An 18313-nucleotide genomic window follows, 5' to 3' on the forward strand; every position below is an offset into this window, starting at 1 on the left:
TACTGCTGAAACATTTGTTTGCCTTATGTAGCTACACTCCACCCCAGTGGGGATAGATGAAAATTATAGAGCTGACAAAGCCTCAACAATACAGTGGCTGTGAGGCAAGAGAGGCACACAAGGCGGAAGAAATGCAAAGATTTATCAGCTGTTTTATCCATCTTAAAATTGAGATGTCTTCTCACTAGCTCACAAAACCTCGAAACAGTACCTTACACAGTACTGAACATTAGATATGACGATTAACAAAGGAAATGGCTCAACGAGTGGGAACTAAACTGTCATACTAGCAGTTCTGTGAGTCTGTTCTCTGTCATAGGGATATCTCCAGCTGCGATACCAGTTTTCTGGCATACTCACAATGACCAATGATGATTACAAGCTGCTATGAGGTTTATCAAGTTCACAATTCTAATCCAACACTTGGGCACTATGAATGTCTGAACTTAATCTTGAGGCAATCCACCATGAAACGTAAATGATGTTTTACTATGAGAATTTCTTGGTGGTAATAAATGGAAAAATATAAAGTTATGGAAAAGATATTTTGCTCAGCACCTGGGCCAACGGCAATTACCGCCTCGACTTAACCTGGAGTGTTGCTGCTGCTGCAGCTTAAAAAAAAAAAGTAATTTTTTTTTTTGGCCACCTGTTGACTTTGGGAATTTCCTGAAGTCCTATCACTGCTGGTACTTAATTAATTTCGTTTGTCAGTCCCAATGTCTGACCGGGGTGCTACAACGAAAACGATCCCCTGCAGCTAGAAAAGTAGTCTTCAGCCCTCTCTCCGTTGTTTCCTTTCACCTGCAATTATCGGAGTTATGGCGTTACACCATCCACCACTAGAGGACCCTGTTCACAGGCGCACTGTGGTTAGCAGGGGGTCAGCGTTTGCACCAGGCACAGTGTGAAAATAACAACTTAATACAGGTTTCATTAATTTTTTTCAAGGGGGGCAAGCTAATTCTGCCAATCAAACACATTTTTTATGTTTTGCAAATAGTCACACAGCAGTGGCTGCTCCAATATGACAAATGGTGTTTTATTAGTTAGATTTGAACACACAAACCTTTTTTGTTCAGTCCTGCCAGTGTTCATGGTACGATTTCAGATTTTAGGTGTGTGCAGACCTGCATAAACTTCAGCACTCTGGAGGGCTGAACACCTGACATGAAACCAAACCTAACAAATTAGGATATCCGTGAACATGCAAACTTTGATTAGTACTGACTGGCAGCCTTGTTCCTTCCTCTGCCCATGACCATTTATTTTTCTGTCTGCCTCATCTGATCATCATTGTCTGCAGCTTTCCACCGTGGCTCAGAATAGAGTCATGGACTCGTAACACTTAGCGAAGGACAAAGACACCTCGACACCTGATGTAATGAAGGACTGAGCTGTTCAGATTAGCTGCAGTGTCGGCAGCTTTAGCTGTTGTGTTGTTTTCCCACAGCTGGTAGAGGACCGCAGAAGGGATGTTGTTGTTGTGACATTGCTGAGTTGAGTGGAAAGGGCACATTACTGCTGTCAAGCTTCACTGACCACCTCATCTCTATAAGCAACGCTGGATTCAGCAGACTAATACGAGGTTGTTGGCTAAGGGCAACAGTTGTGGCTGCTACTTATCCTGAATTTGATACAGAGCCACAGACGTTCAACGTGTTTGGTCTATATTTTATTTTGCAATATTTGCTTAAATGTTGACATTGGATATTTATGCAGAAATATTGGGTTAACGTTAGCTCAGTAATTTTTAACACATGTTAATATCCTGTGTATCCCACTAAAATGAGAGTCTTGTATAGATTTAACTACCCAGAATGCCTTCCAGGTGGTTTCAAACATATGGCAAGCAAGATGGTATCCAACAATTACAACGGCCATTGTTTAGCTGGGAGCCCTTTTAGAGCTACCAGGCTTGATAATGATAAATGAGATAATTATGTTGCATCTACAGTACAGTAGCACAGTTTTTTCCTTTAAAGCCTGTTAACTAATTTAAATTGTAATGTGTTATTGAAAGTAAGATTCGCCTTTTTTATTATGGATATCTAATTTTTTGATGACTGCACTTGAAAAACGAAGAGCCGTATTACATATCCTTTCCCTGGCGGAGCATGCACCCACTGCTGAGGAGTCAATTAAAAGAGAAAACACATCAAAGGCTTCTCTCCTTTTCCCTAATTTCAAACAAAGGAGGACCCACTGGCAAGGGCACACAAACAGGTGGTAATCCCTGTCCGCCGGTGCACTTGGACTGGGGCAAGGAGGGTTGCATTCTCATCTTCGCTCGTTTGCTCTCGCTGACTAATTGCCCAGCCTCATGCAACATGCATTGACAGTGATATGAGCTTTAAGATGATGCCCAAACCAGCCCCTGTCACGCCTTGGACCGCAGGGGCTGCATGTGTTGCTATGATAAGGCTCATTGCATTTATTTCAAGCTACTCATTAAGACTGCGTGCCTGAAACTCTCTTTTTCCATTGTGCTCTTAAAAAGATAGAAACCGGGGGAATGATGCAAGAGCGTGCCCCATGTGTCAGGGACACTAAATTACAGAATTAGGAGGCATGGTTAGATTTTATTTACAGAAAAGCAAGTGTTAGAGCAACAACTAAACAAGCAAGATGTCTTCTCACCTCATCATGTCAGCATTTAATTACAGTTAATTGCATTTGGCGTTTACCTTGTAATGTTTTAAAAAGATGAACACCGCAGTAAATCAACTTTGAAATGAATGTCGCCAGAATCAATAATTGGCAGAGTGATTAAAAAAGAGTGTGTCCTTGGATGAAGCACAATTCAGACAGCAAAGTCGATCCTTTCTATTGTTGCTGTGATCCTTTTATTTTTTAGATCTTCATATAAACTCGAAGCAATGCTGCTCTTTGTCCTCCTCCACCCAACCTATTCCTTTTTTTGATGCCTTGTATTTTTATTCATTTTGCCTGTTAGATATACTTGGGGAAATATAACCACATGCTGTTTTAATGAATGAATTAAAGGGGATAAGAGCTGTAAAATCTAATGACTACTTGCAGTAGCGTAGGCTAAACTGAAAAAGATCAAAAAAAGTCTATAGGTTAAGTAGAAAAAGAAATATCTCCCAAAAATGTCAGTTTTGTTTAAAAGACCTGAAGATGATTTCAGAGAGTGCGTTCCTTCCAGGTGCAGATTTCTCTCTCTCTCTCTCTCTCTCTCTCTTCGTGGCTGATATAATTTGTTGATGATGTGGGTGATTGCCTTTTGTCTTTGCGTCTCTGTCATTTAAAAGTGTTATTGTTTTGGTTGCAGAAGTTTGAAGTCCATCCGGAACCGATGGTCAGCGTCACGCACATGGCGTGTGCCGGTGGAGGGGTGTGGATGGCATTTTCCGAGGGCTCCTCCATCCGTCTGTTTCACACAGAAACATTGGAGCTCCTGCAGGAAATCAACATCTCAACACGGTCAACGCTGCTCAACACCGGTACACAAACATCACACATCACACCCTGTCCTGACCTGCACGCACAAAGGTTAGCCTCTATCCTGCAGTGCAGCTGGAACACATTTTTCTTTTAATGCGTGTGAGAGCAACAGAAAATGATTTTGACTTAACTGACAAAATTTCTGCCACCAAATTTAATTTTTTCATTTTTTTGGTCTTGACTATATCAGAGCAATGACCGCAGCAGCGATTTAACACAGATGACGGTCTCTCTCCAGAATGATATTCATGTCGTGTCCTAGTTGCTCCTTGGGTCCTGCACTCTCGGGACTGACCTGAATAAGTATCCATCTCGGGCCTTCACAAAGCCATAATAGAGCCATGGGGTTAGAGATGGGATTAATAAAAAAGAAATAAAGTCATTGAGGAGCAGTTAACTGGCAGCCTTAAAGATTTTCATACCAGGGGTTCCCATGGAAACGCTCCTGTCTCCTTTAATGCGCATGCTTCTGTGATATCATGCCCAGTTTACCTCCGTCTCTCTGCATGTACCTCCCCACTTTTCTCCCTTTTGAGTTAATATTTTTGCTTTCTTTTTGTCCCACTTTCTCTTGCTCACAACTCGTTTCATCTCATCCGCTCTGCTTTAAAATCCCCTCACCCCCGTTTCACTTCTCACTGCAGTCCATTTAGTATACCGCAGATAGCGCGTTACTTCCTGGGCGACTTCCTGCATGATGGATGAAATATTTATCAGCCAGTGTGGGTGTTTTCTCTTTTTTGTGGGAAGAACTATGGTAAACAAATTAGATAGCAATGAAGCCCACATAAAAGCGTCAAATGATGATAACAGTGCAGCACGTGTGACTCGGTGCCAGCTTGCTTGCAGCTCGCTAAAATGCTCAGGCTGCGGCACGTGGACCATCAACTCATTCAATACATGTGAAGATCACTGTGAGCTTCAGGGAGTGGTATAAATGCATCTGGATTTAGAATATTTTGTCCTTTTCATTGAATCACACAACACTGTGATTGATGTATTCAGAGCAATATTCAAAGCCGTGGTAGCACTCAAAAAAGGTTTTCTCGTGTGAGTTGAGTAAAGAATAAAATTGGGCCTGTGTTTCAGATGCCAAACTTTTCTCTCACAAATCAAAGTTTGGAGGAGACTTTAAGGGAATCAGACTCCTGTGGCTTTCATATCTGGAGGAAACTGGTGACTTGGAGGTCATTTTCACCCAGCGCCAGGGCCTCCCCTTGAAATATGCAACAGATTTTGGGCAGAGCGGAAGCCTCAAGGCTTGGCCCTAAGGGAAGTTACAAGGTCAGGAGAAACAGAGTTTGCTCGCTTCATGTATTCAGGGTCCACAAAGGGGAAAGGATCTTTGACTTAAGTTGTGATTTGTTGAGCTCACAAGGGAAAAGAGCATCCCCTGATACCCTACAACCACAGATACTGCTCATGAAATACTGATAATCTCTTACTGTCAATAGGTCTCCGCTCCCCTAGGTTTCTCCTTGACTTATGCTAGGACACGCAGTAATGATATACCCCCTAATCCTCTCCCCTTAATGTGATTTATACTCAATGGGGAATTCCAGATGCAGTAAACAACAGAGAAGTTTCTGAGGCAAAGGAAACTGCTGATCTCTCCTCTACTAATGCCTTTAATAGTTCTATCCTTTGGGTAAAAAAATAATATTATAAAAATAAAGTCCTTGGTGGCATATCTCAGAGAAACATTTATCTTTAGAGACATCGTCTTTTTAAGGCAAGTGGCAGCTCCTGCATTAAACCCACTACGCCACTGCGGAGTGTGCGCCGTGTGGCAAAAGCTGGAGGTGCAAGATTGCTGGAGGTTAAGATATACCTCCTTGATCTCAAACGCCTTTGTCATTATCCGTCTTTATCACTGCTCTTAAAGACAATGCCTGAACAATGCCCACATCTTCCAACTTCACATTTCATGGCAACCCAAAAGTGGGTGTTCGTGAGCACCGCTGTCTCACTTGAGCTCTCCAAAGCACAAATACACTCTGAGGCAATGTGAGCAGGCGGCTGAAAGTTTGGAGATTAAAGCCGTTTTTGCTGGTTCCCACCTCGCTGCTGTGACCCATCAAGGTGTCCACCTGAAGGCTTCTGCTCTTTTTGCTGATTGTGCTCATCTGCTGTGCCTCCGCTTCCTCTTGTAGACACAGTGCCGGCTTCCTGCTTGGTGCAATTCATCTCCGCACAATGAAATGAATGAATTAATGATGCCGTTGAGCCACTCATGCAAATCATCATAATCTGAGCATGACAGAAAACAAACATGTAAATACAGCTACACATTTAAATGAGCATCCTCCTACTTGTGATCACATGACTGTTGCTGTAATTCAATTATGCTTGCCATGGATATTATGGTAAATGGCTCTATAGATAACTAGGCCACAATGGGAGCCAAGAGCTGAGGGACCACAGAAGGAATGCAGAAATAAATTCAAAACAAACAATGTTTTTCAGCCCTTTGTTAACTGGAGACAAAGGATGCTTGTACAGTAGAAGAGCTTGCAATTATCCTCTGCCTGTCACTAAAGCAGTGCTACAAAAACAGGTGAGCAATAGAAAACTGCCGAAAAAAAGAGTTGACTCTTGCATCCTATCACAGGATGTAAAAAGGTAACTTTATCAAAAGAAAATCACAGCCTAATCTCACCCAAAGGATTACCCACACACTGAGTAAAGGAATATAAAAACTCAGCCTGAATTACTTCATTTGTCACACTAACAGAGATCCTCGTAAGCATTAATGCCAACTCGGTGCATCTCATCTGTTGCGAGTAGTTAGCTACAGACAAGAATAAGCAAACCAATATTAATTAATGTTAGCAGGATAACTTTGCATATTATGAGAATGCCTAACGCGTTAATATGATAGAGACATAACGCCTCACAGTGATTTGTTTGAAAGATGAGTTTTGGACTCATGATGTTATTATGGTGTGTTAATATTTGTCATTGCAGATCTTTCCACTGCGGTTGCTCTGTCGAAACCTTTTAGTGTGTGATGTTAAAGTGGCTCAGTGTTTCCTGGGTTCAAGTGTCTACACTAAGCAATCAATATCAGCAACTGGAATACAACAAAATTAGATTTTAGCCATTTTAGCTCCTTTGTCTATGTCTTCCTCTAAAGAAAAGAAGATATGTATTTTGCTCTGTTACACTGTTACACTGTTGGGTGGCGCTGTAACAAAGTACATCTCCAACCCCCCCCCCCACGAGGCTAAAACGAGTCTTGAAGGTGCCAACGGAAAAATTCTGCTTTTCAACATGGTGTCAAGTTCATCTTGAAAGACTGCGTGCACCAGCAGTGGTTTCCAATTATTATTGATCATTTGACCTGTTTTCAGTTTGATTTGTTTCTTGGTTGCTTCAGACAATAAAGTTGGACACCTAAAGGAATCAAAGCAAAAAAAAAATAAAATAAAATAAATGAAATGCTGTGCGTTCTTCAGCAGTTCCAACATAAATGAGGTCAGGGAGATGTCTGCCGGCCCACACAGGGCAGGCCGATCCAGACATCTAAACTGATTCAAAGCACCTGTGTGGGCGCTCTGTGGGTGTTTGTCATTTTACCAGTAACGGAGCGCAACAGTTTACCATGTACAGCAGGAAGCGATTACTTTTTAAGATCTGAAACAAACTTCAGTGTTGTGCTGTTTCCTTTTTTCTACTTTTATGAGAGACAGTTCTTCTATCAGCAAGAGGTTTCAGCAAGAGGTCAACAAATCTAGTTTTTTGTGATCTTCTATATCCTTAGAGCCCTGCTTGGTGGTGCTGGGTGAAGCTTGTGACCCATGTATGGCTTATTGAGCTTTAATTTCCACCAAGACTAATTAATAATAAAGGTATAAATAAAAGTTCACCATTCTAAAAAAAATAACAGCATATTTCTATAATCTCACATTTTAAAAAAAAACCTTTTCACTTTAACAAACTTCATTCATTCATTCATCTTCAACCGCTTATCTGTTTCTGGGTCGCAGGGGGGCTGGAGCCAAGCCCAGCTCACCTTTAACAAACATGCATTATTGTTTTGTCATTCGGGATTTAATCCATTATTATTCTGAAGTGACACCATAAACTCTTTTGGTCTTGAGCTGCCTGTTCTGTCACAATGGGTGACGGCGAAAAATTCAATGCAAATTTCTTTCACTTTCAATACCGCAGGTCAAAAGAGCATGCGAGTCACGAGTCTCCTAATTTGCCAGGGCCTGTTGTGGGTGGGCACTGCCCAAGGCCTAATTATCACTCTTCCTGTTCCCAAACTGGAGGGCATCCCCAAAATAACAGGTATGGATAAGAGGGGGTGGATGACTGTGATTGAACAGCCTCTTGTCAGGTCAAAAGAAAAGCAAAGAGGTTTTTTTTTTTTTTGGTTGTTGTTGTTTTGTCATGACGGAAAATTACTCTGCACTGCCCATTATTGAGGTCACACTTCACATTTTTCTTGTGCTGCTTGGAAATCAGTGCAAATATTACCAGGCAGGCAACACACAAATCACACTGTATATATAGTCTTGCGGGGTAATTTAAAAACTGCCTGGCAGCGTTTTGTTTATTATACCAAGCGAATGAGGTCATTAGTTTCCCTCTCGCACGAACCTCCCTTCATGACCATCTTATACCAAGCAAGTTTATTGAATAATATGTAAATACATTACAAACTGTAGTTTCAGTCATTATAGTAACAACAATAAATAATAATAATTTATGGAAAACCGCTGATGATGTGCTTTAAATTGATAGAAGGGGAAATTACTGTAGCCTAGCTTTGCATTGTTGAACTACACTTTGCATTATCACTTCTTTGAGCTCCCCGTAGAAGGCTGGTATCAGTTGTGGATGCGTTTGAATGTTCTGTTCGCCTTCCTGCTACAGGAAAGGGTATGATCTCTCTGAACGCCCACTGCGGGCCTGTGGACTTCCTGGTAGCCACCACCAGCACCCTGTCTCCCGAACTGCTGAAGAGGGATTCTGTCGGGGAAAGTCCAGACTCCGCCTGTGGAGGCGAGGACCGCAGCGACACCTCCTCCCAGGAGTCCTTGCAACAGTCCAGCTCCTATCAGGCCGAGGGGAGAGGCAGAGGACGCGGCGTTCTGCTGCAGTACAAGCTGCGCTCCACGTCGGGGTTACCTGGACGGCCGTTAACGGCGTTGGCTGACGAGGCCTTGGACTCCTCCCTGGAGTCTTTGGAGCACAGCGTGGAAGACGGCTCCATCTATGAGCTCAGTGATGACCCTGAAATGTGGGTCAAGGGGCGTCCCTGCGAGAGGGAAAGGGGGCGCAGGGACAGGGTGATCTCTGCAGCCGTTATCTCTGGAGGCAAGGGCTTCCGCAGACTGAAGGAAGGAGCTCCGGCAGCTGCTAGGACAAGCATGGAGGGTTTAGAGAATATTCTTATGGTGTGGCAGCTTCCACTGACAGTGTGAGATGGAAAATCTATGTCAAGGTGATGTGTATTTATAGACATCTACTCAAAGCTTCAAGCTCAGCCTTGAATAATCTGTTCCATAAATTCAAGAGATTTGAATATATGATGAGAAGGCGTTGCCACTCTCACTGAACTTGACATCTCATGATTTAACCTGTGGAATAAGGCAACCAAGACGCACCATCGGCCCAAAGGATGTTTTGAATGTTCCAGATTCTGCAGAGGCTGATTAGCGCCACGTGATTGATTCCTCTTCCTGTCTTAGTTAGGATTGATACGCTGCAATTTAACCTCATCATTGCTGCCTGTGCTCTGCCACATCTGTTTTATGTGAAGGACCTCAGCAGGAGTGTCGGTGGACAACACGTCTTTGAAAGGCAGCCTTTGTTGAATCTACCAACCGCCACAGAGTTGGAGATGGACGTCTTTTATCTGATCCTGTGGGAGAGATCCCATCTGTTTTCAGCTGAAAGCGGGGGACGGCTGCTGCATCGTAAAGTACATTAGCATCACTTTATTAGCTTTGCCAGCCGTTCTCTCATCCCGTGCAATGTGAATGTAAGATACCTTCTATTGTGTCTCAAAATTGAATCTCTGCTCTCTTAAAAGAATTTCATTTTTCCTGCTTTGTTGCAGCTGTCGCAAATTTTAGCTAAAAAATTTGATGCTTCCATCTGATTGTTGTAAAAAAAAAAAAACAACCAAACTGACTTGGAGGACAAAAGTCACAAGAGAAAGATGCTATTTACTGAACGTTGCAGAACCTACATTTGCACTGTAAATATATCAGAGGACATGTCGGTTCACTCAGTATTGAAAATGGCACATATACGTGTTTCATTATTTACTGTCATTTATTAGCCAGATGGAACAAAACAGATGCTCACACAGTACACAATACAATACAACACATCAAAGTCTGTTAATGAATGATTGCAGCATCTTGGTATTGTCTATGTAGCAACTAAGGGAACCTATAAGAGGAACTGTAATGAGCATGAGCGGCCACACAGAGCATCAATGTGTGCTGCAATTAACTGATGTATATTATCTGTGATATTAACCAGGACTCGTGGTTTCCATCACTAATATAAATAATGTAAATATTTGGACCTGAATGGAAATGTTAATATTTCATGATCAGGATATGAGGGTGCCAATAAAAAGCTTGTCGTTCGTTCTGTGGTGGAAACCTCACATCTTCAGCTCTGCTGACAGATGGCATTGTCTGTGCATATAAAACCTGTTTGAATCCATGGAATGATATAAAAAAAAAAAGAAAAGCATTGTGAGCAGACTTATGTACAGACTGTTGTCTTTGCTTTTTTAACCGGTAAAAGGATGAGAATTTGTAAATACACTGTTTATCCTGGAGTATATTGAATTTGAGCTGGTGTGAGAAGCACTGAGTGGTACTAAGTATATTGTGAATCTTTTTTTTTTTTTTTTGGTTCGTGTCCTCTTACTTCAGAGTTACAGCAGCGTTGGTAGGTGTGCAAATATGGACTATTGACATTGGCATTTGTCAGAAATGATGAAGAAAACCAAGAAGCACATACTTTACAGGCTGCGGCTTCCGCACCGTGTTGATACAGCAGGCGGAGGCTGCACAAGTATCCAACTATGAACGTGTCTTTGTGGTGTGTCGGCAGACCGAGCGATGGAGAAGGCTGTGGTATATCATTTTCCCCCACCTGTGTCTACCTGGCCCTCCCTCCACACACCGGTTCACATCTTATCCCTCCATCACAGATGAAGCATAAAATTCATGTTTTTGTATTTCCCCCGGGCACATCGAGGTTTATTTCCCCCCTTTTCTTCTCCTCCGCACAAATAAAATTCAAAAGCGTTTAAACAACCTTCCTCCAGCCAGAGTTATCCGAGAATATAAATAAATAAGTTGATGTAAACTGTCTTCAGATGCTGTCATCTAAATGTAAATCTCAATGTCACGTCAGAAATGTATACTCTAATTCATGTGAGATTTAATGCTACTGGAACAAAGCCCCGCCGCCTCCTGGTCACTATGGAGGCAGCTCAACCTGAACCAGAGGATGATCGAGTGCTCTGATGAAATATACATGATTTCTTTACAAAAGCTGCCGCGGAGTCGGCATTGTTGAACTGTTTCACTTGTTTATCTGCTAACAACTGAGATTTAATCTCAGAAGTGTGTTTTGACCTTTGATGGACTCATTCGTTTGCTGCGTGTGAAGGTATTACCCATACACTGAATATTAATACATCAGCGTACTGTACTACTAATTACAAATGTTACTGTACTTTGAAACCGGGAAGAGGACTCTGCAATAGTGGTAATGTTTTATGAGGAGACAGTTTACTTACTTCAGTATTAAAGCTCAGAGCGCTTTATCAGGAGTGGGATGGTATTTTTTGTTGATTTGGTCGCTATCAGGTGAGCAGTCAGGTGATCATACAGGTTTTAAACCATCACTGTCTGAATTATAAAAAAAAAACAAAAAACAGACTATTATTAAAATGAGCTGATGTGAAGAACAAGCACAGTTTCTGTCGTCGAGCAGACAAAGATGATCTCGTCACCTGTTTCTCACCTGTGTGATCACCTGATCAGTGGTGTTTGTTCACCTCGTTGCTGCTTTGGTGGGTTCATAAAAACCAAACGCTTCACACAAGCGAAGCAATAAGCCCGACTCGACCTTGAAGAGAAGACGTTACACTTGATGCCTTCAGAGGCGCGCGGAAACAAACCGAGCTTGTTTCCTTTTGGTACAGTACTTAATTGTTACGTGTCTAAACATTGTCTAACAAGCTTGTGCTAAAATAAAACATGTTTAAACATCAGAGTGAGTTTGATCTTTTCATATGACTGATTAAGAAAGGATGAAGGCAGCTGATGTTACAGTTCTTCTGCTTGCAGGGACGTGTTTTAAATCTACAGCATTATTATGCTAATGAAGTTAAACTTTTCCTGCCTCTCTGTGACTCAGCAGCAGACTTTCATCATATCTTTTGGATTATCTTCTTGTTTTTTTTGGGAGTGTTTGGTTATTCCAATTACAGCGACTTTACCTCGACAGAGAAAAAACAACAGAAGTGTTTGACGAGGAAGAAAAATAAATCTGATGCAATGCAATTTAATTTTTCACTTAAATAAGTTTCCTCAATTTTCTACCCTCGAGGCATCACGTCGTGGGTCAGTCCAGTTTATTTGCTTCTTCAGCGCTGCTGTCTTAAAATCTGAAAATTAATTTTGCAAGTTGACTGAATGTAACAACAGCAAAAAAGATTCAAATGGAAAAAAAAAGCTTGAATTAAATTTTTGTCAGTTAAAGACCAAGCGCAGTTTTAGTCAAATTTCCAAAATGGAATGAAATCACCGTCGAGACTCCGTTTTGTCATTTTCTTTATACCTCTTCACTCTCATCCTATGTGGAGTGCCGGCTTATGCACAGCACTTCAGGGAGACAGGCCGGGCTGCTATGAGTCAGCTCAAACTGCAGGCGAACACACACGGGGGAACCCCGACCGCTTCCCATCATCCTCCTCGTCCTCCTCCTGTCTTTAAACAAGTGTCTGAGACGTCTGCGCAAAAAAGTCCAACACTCATCCCAGCAGGAAATGAAGCGTTTGTTGACCTTTGACCTCGAAGACGCATCAATAGTCTTATCTTTTTTCTTCTTTTTTTGGAAGAGACAGGCCACGAAAAGCCCCGCCCCTCGTCCCCGCTCGACGCCGGCCATGTTGGGCTACGGATTTGCTGACGTGTGCTGCGGGAGCTTGGCAGGAGAAGTCGACGCTAAAGCGAACCATAAACTACGGGGCTAAGTGAGAAGCATCACTCGGAGGTTCAGGTTTTTCTGGCTAAATGTAGTGATGTCTTCCCCAGTCGTGCGATGATTCGGTCTGATATGCGTAACCTGCGTGTCAGAAGAACAACTCAATTCATTCTCTGCCTCTAATATGCCTCCTCTCCCTCCATGGATGTGTATAATCCGGGCTTTTGTTTGCTTGTACTCTTCAGTTTCGCCTCCAGCTCTCTTTTAGTCAACATTTTCTGACTCTCAGATATTATCTTGGGAGCACTAAGATACTCAAACCGGCACCCAGCAACGCACGGAGGATCACGCCGCCGCCGCCGCCGCCGCAGCAGCAGCAGCAGCAGCAGCAGCAGTATGTCTCTGGGAAGGAAGGGTCCATAAAACTCCGGCGAGAATAGAGTCTGTAACACTAATCTGATAAAGCGGTGCTGAATTGCACCTTGTACCTTCGGTCAGCAGTAGAACACAACCCACGCCTGCAAGCAAAATGACAAAATGAGAGAGGCCCGAATGCTGCGCAAGCGTTTTACTGTCAAGCCTCCAACAGTATGGGGAATAAATATGTGTACTTTCTCTGGTGAGACTTCAGCCCCCCTCCACAGTCCCCCACTTTTTCCCCACTAAACCTTTCTATAGATATTTTCTGCCAATTAACCCTGCTCCAGGAGAGATTTGCCTATCTCGAGCCCCAGCTTTGCACCTGTGCAGCATGCGGCGTCACTCTCCCGACGTCTCAGGTATAATTTGCATGCCTCGGTCAAGGCTAAACTGAAGCGGATGAAGCAATGCGGTTTTTGAAGGTCTCCCCGCTTTATCTGTGGGCTCCCTAAAAGCCGGCCGTATTTGCATTGCTTTTCATTTCCACTGGCGGCGGGGATGATAAAGGAAGAGCAGCAGCGCTGTACAAACCTTCCTTCACAAAGGAGGAAGTGGCTAATGATTTGCATACGGAGACTGCGCGGTTGAGGCCTGCATGTCTCGGGGCCTGACATCAGGAGGGGGTCGAATGTGGATCTCTCCCCTCGAGGAACAGAAAAAAAAAAGAAAGTATTGTTTTCCAGTTCATCAAACTTGGAGATCTGAGAACATCTACGTGTGCGCCCCCCCCCGCCCGCCCCACCAGCCCGCTCAGTGCTCAGCTCCATCAATCTCTCATTGCTTTACATCGGCCTGTCCTCTCCAATGCTCTCACTGCTGCTCACACATATATTTTATTTACTACATTTTAATCATGCAAAGGATTAATGAAATTTTGATCGATGTACATTATTCAGCGTGCCCCCCCCCCCCCCCCCCAGAAGAGGGGTCTGCTCAATGGCATGACACCATGGCTGTATTGAATAGTTAACATCTCCAACAATATTTATTCCTCAGTCCATCTATTTGTGTGGAGCTGGAGTGTGACGTTGTGATTGCGCACCGTATTTTGATGATGATGTTATCTTTTTGTTTTGTTTTGTTTTGTTTTTTTTTTTGGCAGTCTGTAAAATCTGAGCAGGCGATGTGCAGCTGAGGAGTTTTATAGGCAATTTCCTCAGCACATTTATATAATGTCTCAGATCCAATACTCCTATTTCCACTCCTTATTTACTGGTTTATGTATAAACATGCCAGTTTTACATGCTCTGCGCTTCTCACTGTCCTGCTGTGTTTTATTCTTTAAGACTGTTTGGGCCTTTGAAGGGTGACCTTCAATTCATATATCTATTGCCATAACTCTCTGCTACTATCTCAGTGGGACCTCTGTGGAGAAGATAAAAATTTCTTTTTATGTCTCACAGTGAATCAAGTCACTTTTATGCCAACATTCCTCTGACTATTCAAAGGAAATGAGAAGGTTAGCATTCAGGTCCACTCTTCTCTTTTTTTTCCCCCCCCTGTTGAATTTGGACGGCAGCCACAGAACATCTCAGAGGTAAATAACATGTGGAACGCAGCCGCTGGTTACCTGGATACGTTTCACCAGAGAGGCACAATAAGATGAATCACTTTCGGCATCAAAAAAACAACCTCTCATCCTCGCTTTCGCTGTCTGTCCGTCCTTCTGCCTGACGGGCTCCTGCAACACTTGCATCACTGGTGTTTACACTCACAGCAGTTTGGTCCACTTTAGTGTTTTTTTGTTTTGTTCTTGCTCTTGCTGATGTCCAACCCTAAACCCAACATGCTCTGGTTCTTTTATTTCTTTCAACAACTCCTGCTGTATATCTCCATTTCCTTCCCTCGGCCGCTCTCTCACACGCCTCTCGTCCTCCCTGGGGGAGGAGACGCACACTTCCTATGAGTGCTGTTGTCCCCTGCATGACGGATGGAGCCTATTAGACAAATTTTCATTGTAATATGGTAAATAACGCAGCTACGTTTGTCAAATATTAGCGTTCCCAAGGCAGCACTAAAAGGCGAGAGGCAGTCATATATCCCCTTAGTCATGGGCTCACTGTGTACTCTGATTCAGTCCTAGATAGATTTTAATGAGCCCCGGGCTCTAAGTTGTTGTTCTAAAAGCAGCCCTGACACCAGCTCATCAACTCTGATCTCACAGAAGGGGATTGTGATGAGGTAATGAACTTCCCCAACGAGGCGTCAGAGCTTGCGACCGCGTGCACAGAGCAGTTAAAGATCCATTTCTATTTCAAAAGCTATAGAAAATCTATATCAGCAGTGGCAGGTAGGGTGTTTATTCAAAACGCTAACTCCCTCTCTTGATGAAAAGAGGAGAGGAGGTTTGGCTTTGCAGGAAGCTTGGCAGCTTAGACACCGTCTGTTTTATAGGGTGGACATTCACAGTAACCAGCGATGACAGTTTCTATTTTTAAACCCCTCAGTCCTCTGAGAGAGCGATCCTGAAATCCAACACTGTCACAGCAGTTGGCTGCAACGGGGAGGATTCTTGTTCAGAATTACAGGGTAGGAAGTGATGTGATTTGGACATTAGTAACAAGTCGTAATTATCTGTAACCAGCCAAATGTCGTTCATTCAGACTGCAAGGAAAGTTATCAACAGACTGAACGTGACGGTTCAAATCGTGCATGTATTCAACTATTAGCACGACTCTAAAACATACAGACATCACTTTTTAAGTATAATAAGTAAAATAAATCGAAATGAGTGTGTTCTTTCTGTTGACTTCCATGCTTTAATATGTTTATTTCCTAGCAAAGACTAATTTATCACATTTACACTTTTATACTTGAGTGTTTTTTGTTTTTTTTAATCACGACAAAAAGTAAAATCAAATATCGTCCCTAAAACAGACATGAAGCGGAATCGAACAGCTGATTCTGAATTCATGGAGTCGATGCCGTTTGGTAAATAGTTGCTCAGACAAAAGCCTTCGTATGATACCTGCCCTGCGTGAAACGGAAGATTGCTGGAAACGTCTTAATAGCTAAGAATCAGACAAACTAAAGAGACGCAGGCATTTATTCACGATTTAGGATGTAAGACACTACAAACTGTGAGTTCTCTTGATTTCCCATTAGCTTGATTCAGCTGAACAACAGGACAATGGGACTGATCCTAGCTGTGCTCAGAAACATCAATAATCACTAACACAGCTTTTGTTTTGTTTTTTTTCCCCCACAAGTCCTGCCACTGAGCACATGTTGCAAAGTAGGAAGACCTGATCTAATTTATTAGTCGTAATGAAACTCAACCCCAATATCCATCTATCCATTATCCATACTGGCTGTGTGTCAGGTTCGTGGGCCAGAGCCAATCCCAGCAGGGCACGGACGGCCGGTTAGCAGCGGGCCAGCATATAGACTGACGCATAAACAGAAATGTGCTCGGACAGGAAGATCCCAGGGCCAGAGTTTGAACCGTGTGCCGCCCTCACCTGCAGTAAATCCACCAGGAAACACAATTATTCCACCTTTCCTTGTCCAGGTTGACAATCTCAACAAATTCTGTGAGTAGAGAAGTGTGATGCAGTTTTTTACCATCAAGCATCAACACAAAGTTTCTTTTACAGATTACTGAGCAAATAGTGGGGAAACATTTAATGTGAAATGATCTTTTTTTTTTTTTTCAGTAATAATTGGGATTAATCTCACGTTTTATCACATGGTTAAAATCCCATTACTTTGCATTTCACAGTAGTTTTCTCACCAATGAAATGAATGCAAAGAATAAACAAAAAGTTTGGGAAAATGTATTTTGAATCAAAAGAAGCTTAACAGACACGAGGTAACACAATGCCTCCTTTTTTTTTTACATTGTTCCACGTTGACAATTATATATGAGTACATACATACATAATTAAGTGCGTAGAGAAGAAACAATACCCGTGCTGAAAAGAGTGCGTCGATTAATGTGATTTTAACATACTGAGTGTTAACAACGGCCTTGTAATGAAACAAACACAACCATCCAACCATCCATTGATGACAAATCTTTTTTGTACCAGTATATTCATAAAGAGAACCAGCTAAATGTGAGCCTAATTTTTGGGCTAGAAACTAAAATCTGCAGTGTAATGTGACTCTCCTTACATCTCCAGGATCTGTAAAAGTCTCATTTCTTCTGAATTTGTGTAATTCTTAAAAGAAGGAGAAGAAAAAAGAAAAGATTATTCACTTCTTATCTTATGGAGTAGCATCTGGCAGGTCTGTAAATTTAGCCGGCGCGGGCTTGATACAAATCCACTCTCGCTCCGCTTCACTCCTGAAGGATAGTCCTCGACCGGTGGGTGCTGTGAACAATTGGAGGACAGGGCCGCGCCTGGAATATACAAGCAGGAAGAGAGACGCCGCTCGGAATTCATGAGCGTTTTGTTGCCAGAGTGCAAACTGATTCCTTCAATGTCAGTTTGCAGACCCGCCCTTCATTTGGACACCCTCCATGAGAGGACAGGTAGAAGCCGCGGCTGTCAACGAAATACATCGAGCCCCAGCGCTTTCTTTTTTTTCCGAAGACATGGACACAACGTGCGGAGCAGACTTTGATATTTTTGTTTTTGGAGCAGATGGGTCTGGATGGTTTTTTCTCATTATTTCAGGTAGCTGTCACACACTCCATCAAAACGGGCCGTGCACACAAATAAACCAGCGGTTGCTGAAACGCTTATGTGGCTGTCACAGTCTGAAGTGTTCTGCTTTTCCCAGACTCAGTGGGTGTTTCTTTGGGAAGGTAAGTGGGGGGGGGGTTCTCATTACTAACAGGATTACCCCATTAGTTTGTCTAGCAACTTTAGCTAAACAGTTCACTGTGCTACCGTTACAGCCACAGGTGATCCCAGCGCACGATGGAAAAATTAGATGGCGAAATCGAAGAAATGCTTTACCCTGAGCGGCTTTTTGTTGTGATACCAACAAACCAGGTGGCAGAAGGTAGAAGGTATTCTTACGCAGCATAAATGCCGGAGACAGAATGCGTGTACACTTGTTTAAGGCTTAATGCTCATACAAGATTGAAAACTGAGTGAGAAGGAGCCGGCGACAGTTAAAGCATTTCAAAAGTGTTATTTAAAGCTCCATGTGGACAGAAAGCCAATATTATAGATGGAGATTCAGCCTCATGTCACTGCCGTGTTTTTTTTTCCATCAGCCAAAGTTACATCTGCGTGTAGCTTCCTGACTGTAATATTAAAAAGGTTCTACGCTCTTG

The 18313-nt window shown here is 42.7% G+C and overlaps 1 protein-coding gene across 3 annotated transcripts in view; it reads left to right on the forward strand.

Annotated features, from left to right (window-relative positions):
• The window catches only part of arhgef10la (Rho guanine nucleotide exchange factor (GEF) 10-like a), a 90261-nt gene extending 78533 nt beyond the window's left edge, over positions 1–11728 (forward strand). Inside the window, exons 23-26 of one of the 3 annotated variants that reach the window (XM_029501746.1) lie at positions 2598–2600; positions 3296–3467; positions 7642–7764; positions 8353–11728. In XM_029501746.1, the coding sequence (XP_029357606.1) occupies positions 2598–2600; positions 3296–3467; positions 7642–7764; positions 8353–8903 (849 nt within the window). In that variant the 3' untranslated portion in view covers positions 8904–11728. The remainder of the gene's footprint in view (positions 1–2597; positions 2601–3295; positions 3468–7641; positions 7765–8352) is intronic. The other 2 variants (XM_029501744.1, XM_029501745.1) reach the window with 2 other exon arrangements.
• The last annotated feature ends 6585 nt before the right edge of the window (positions 11729–18313 follow it).

Source organism: Echeneis naucrates, chromosome 5, assembly GCF_900963305.1.
Source record: "Echeneis naucrates chromosome 5, fEcheNa1.1, whole genome shotgun sequence".
NCBI classification, from domain to species: domain Eukaryota; kingdom Metazoa; phylum Chordata; class Actinopteri; order Carangiformes; family Echeneidae; genus Echeneis; species Echeneis naucrates.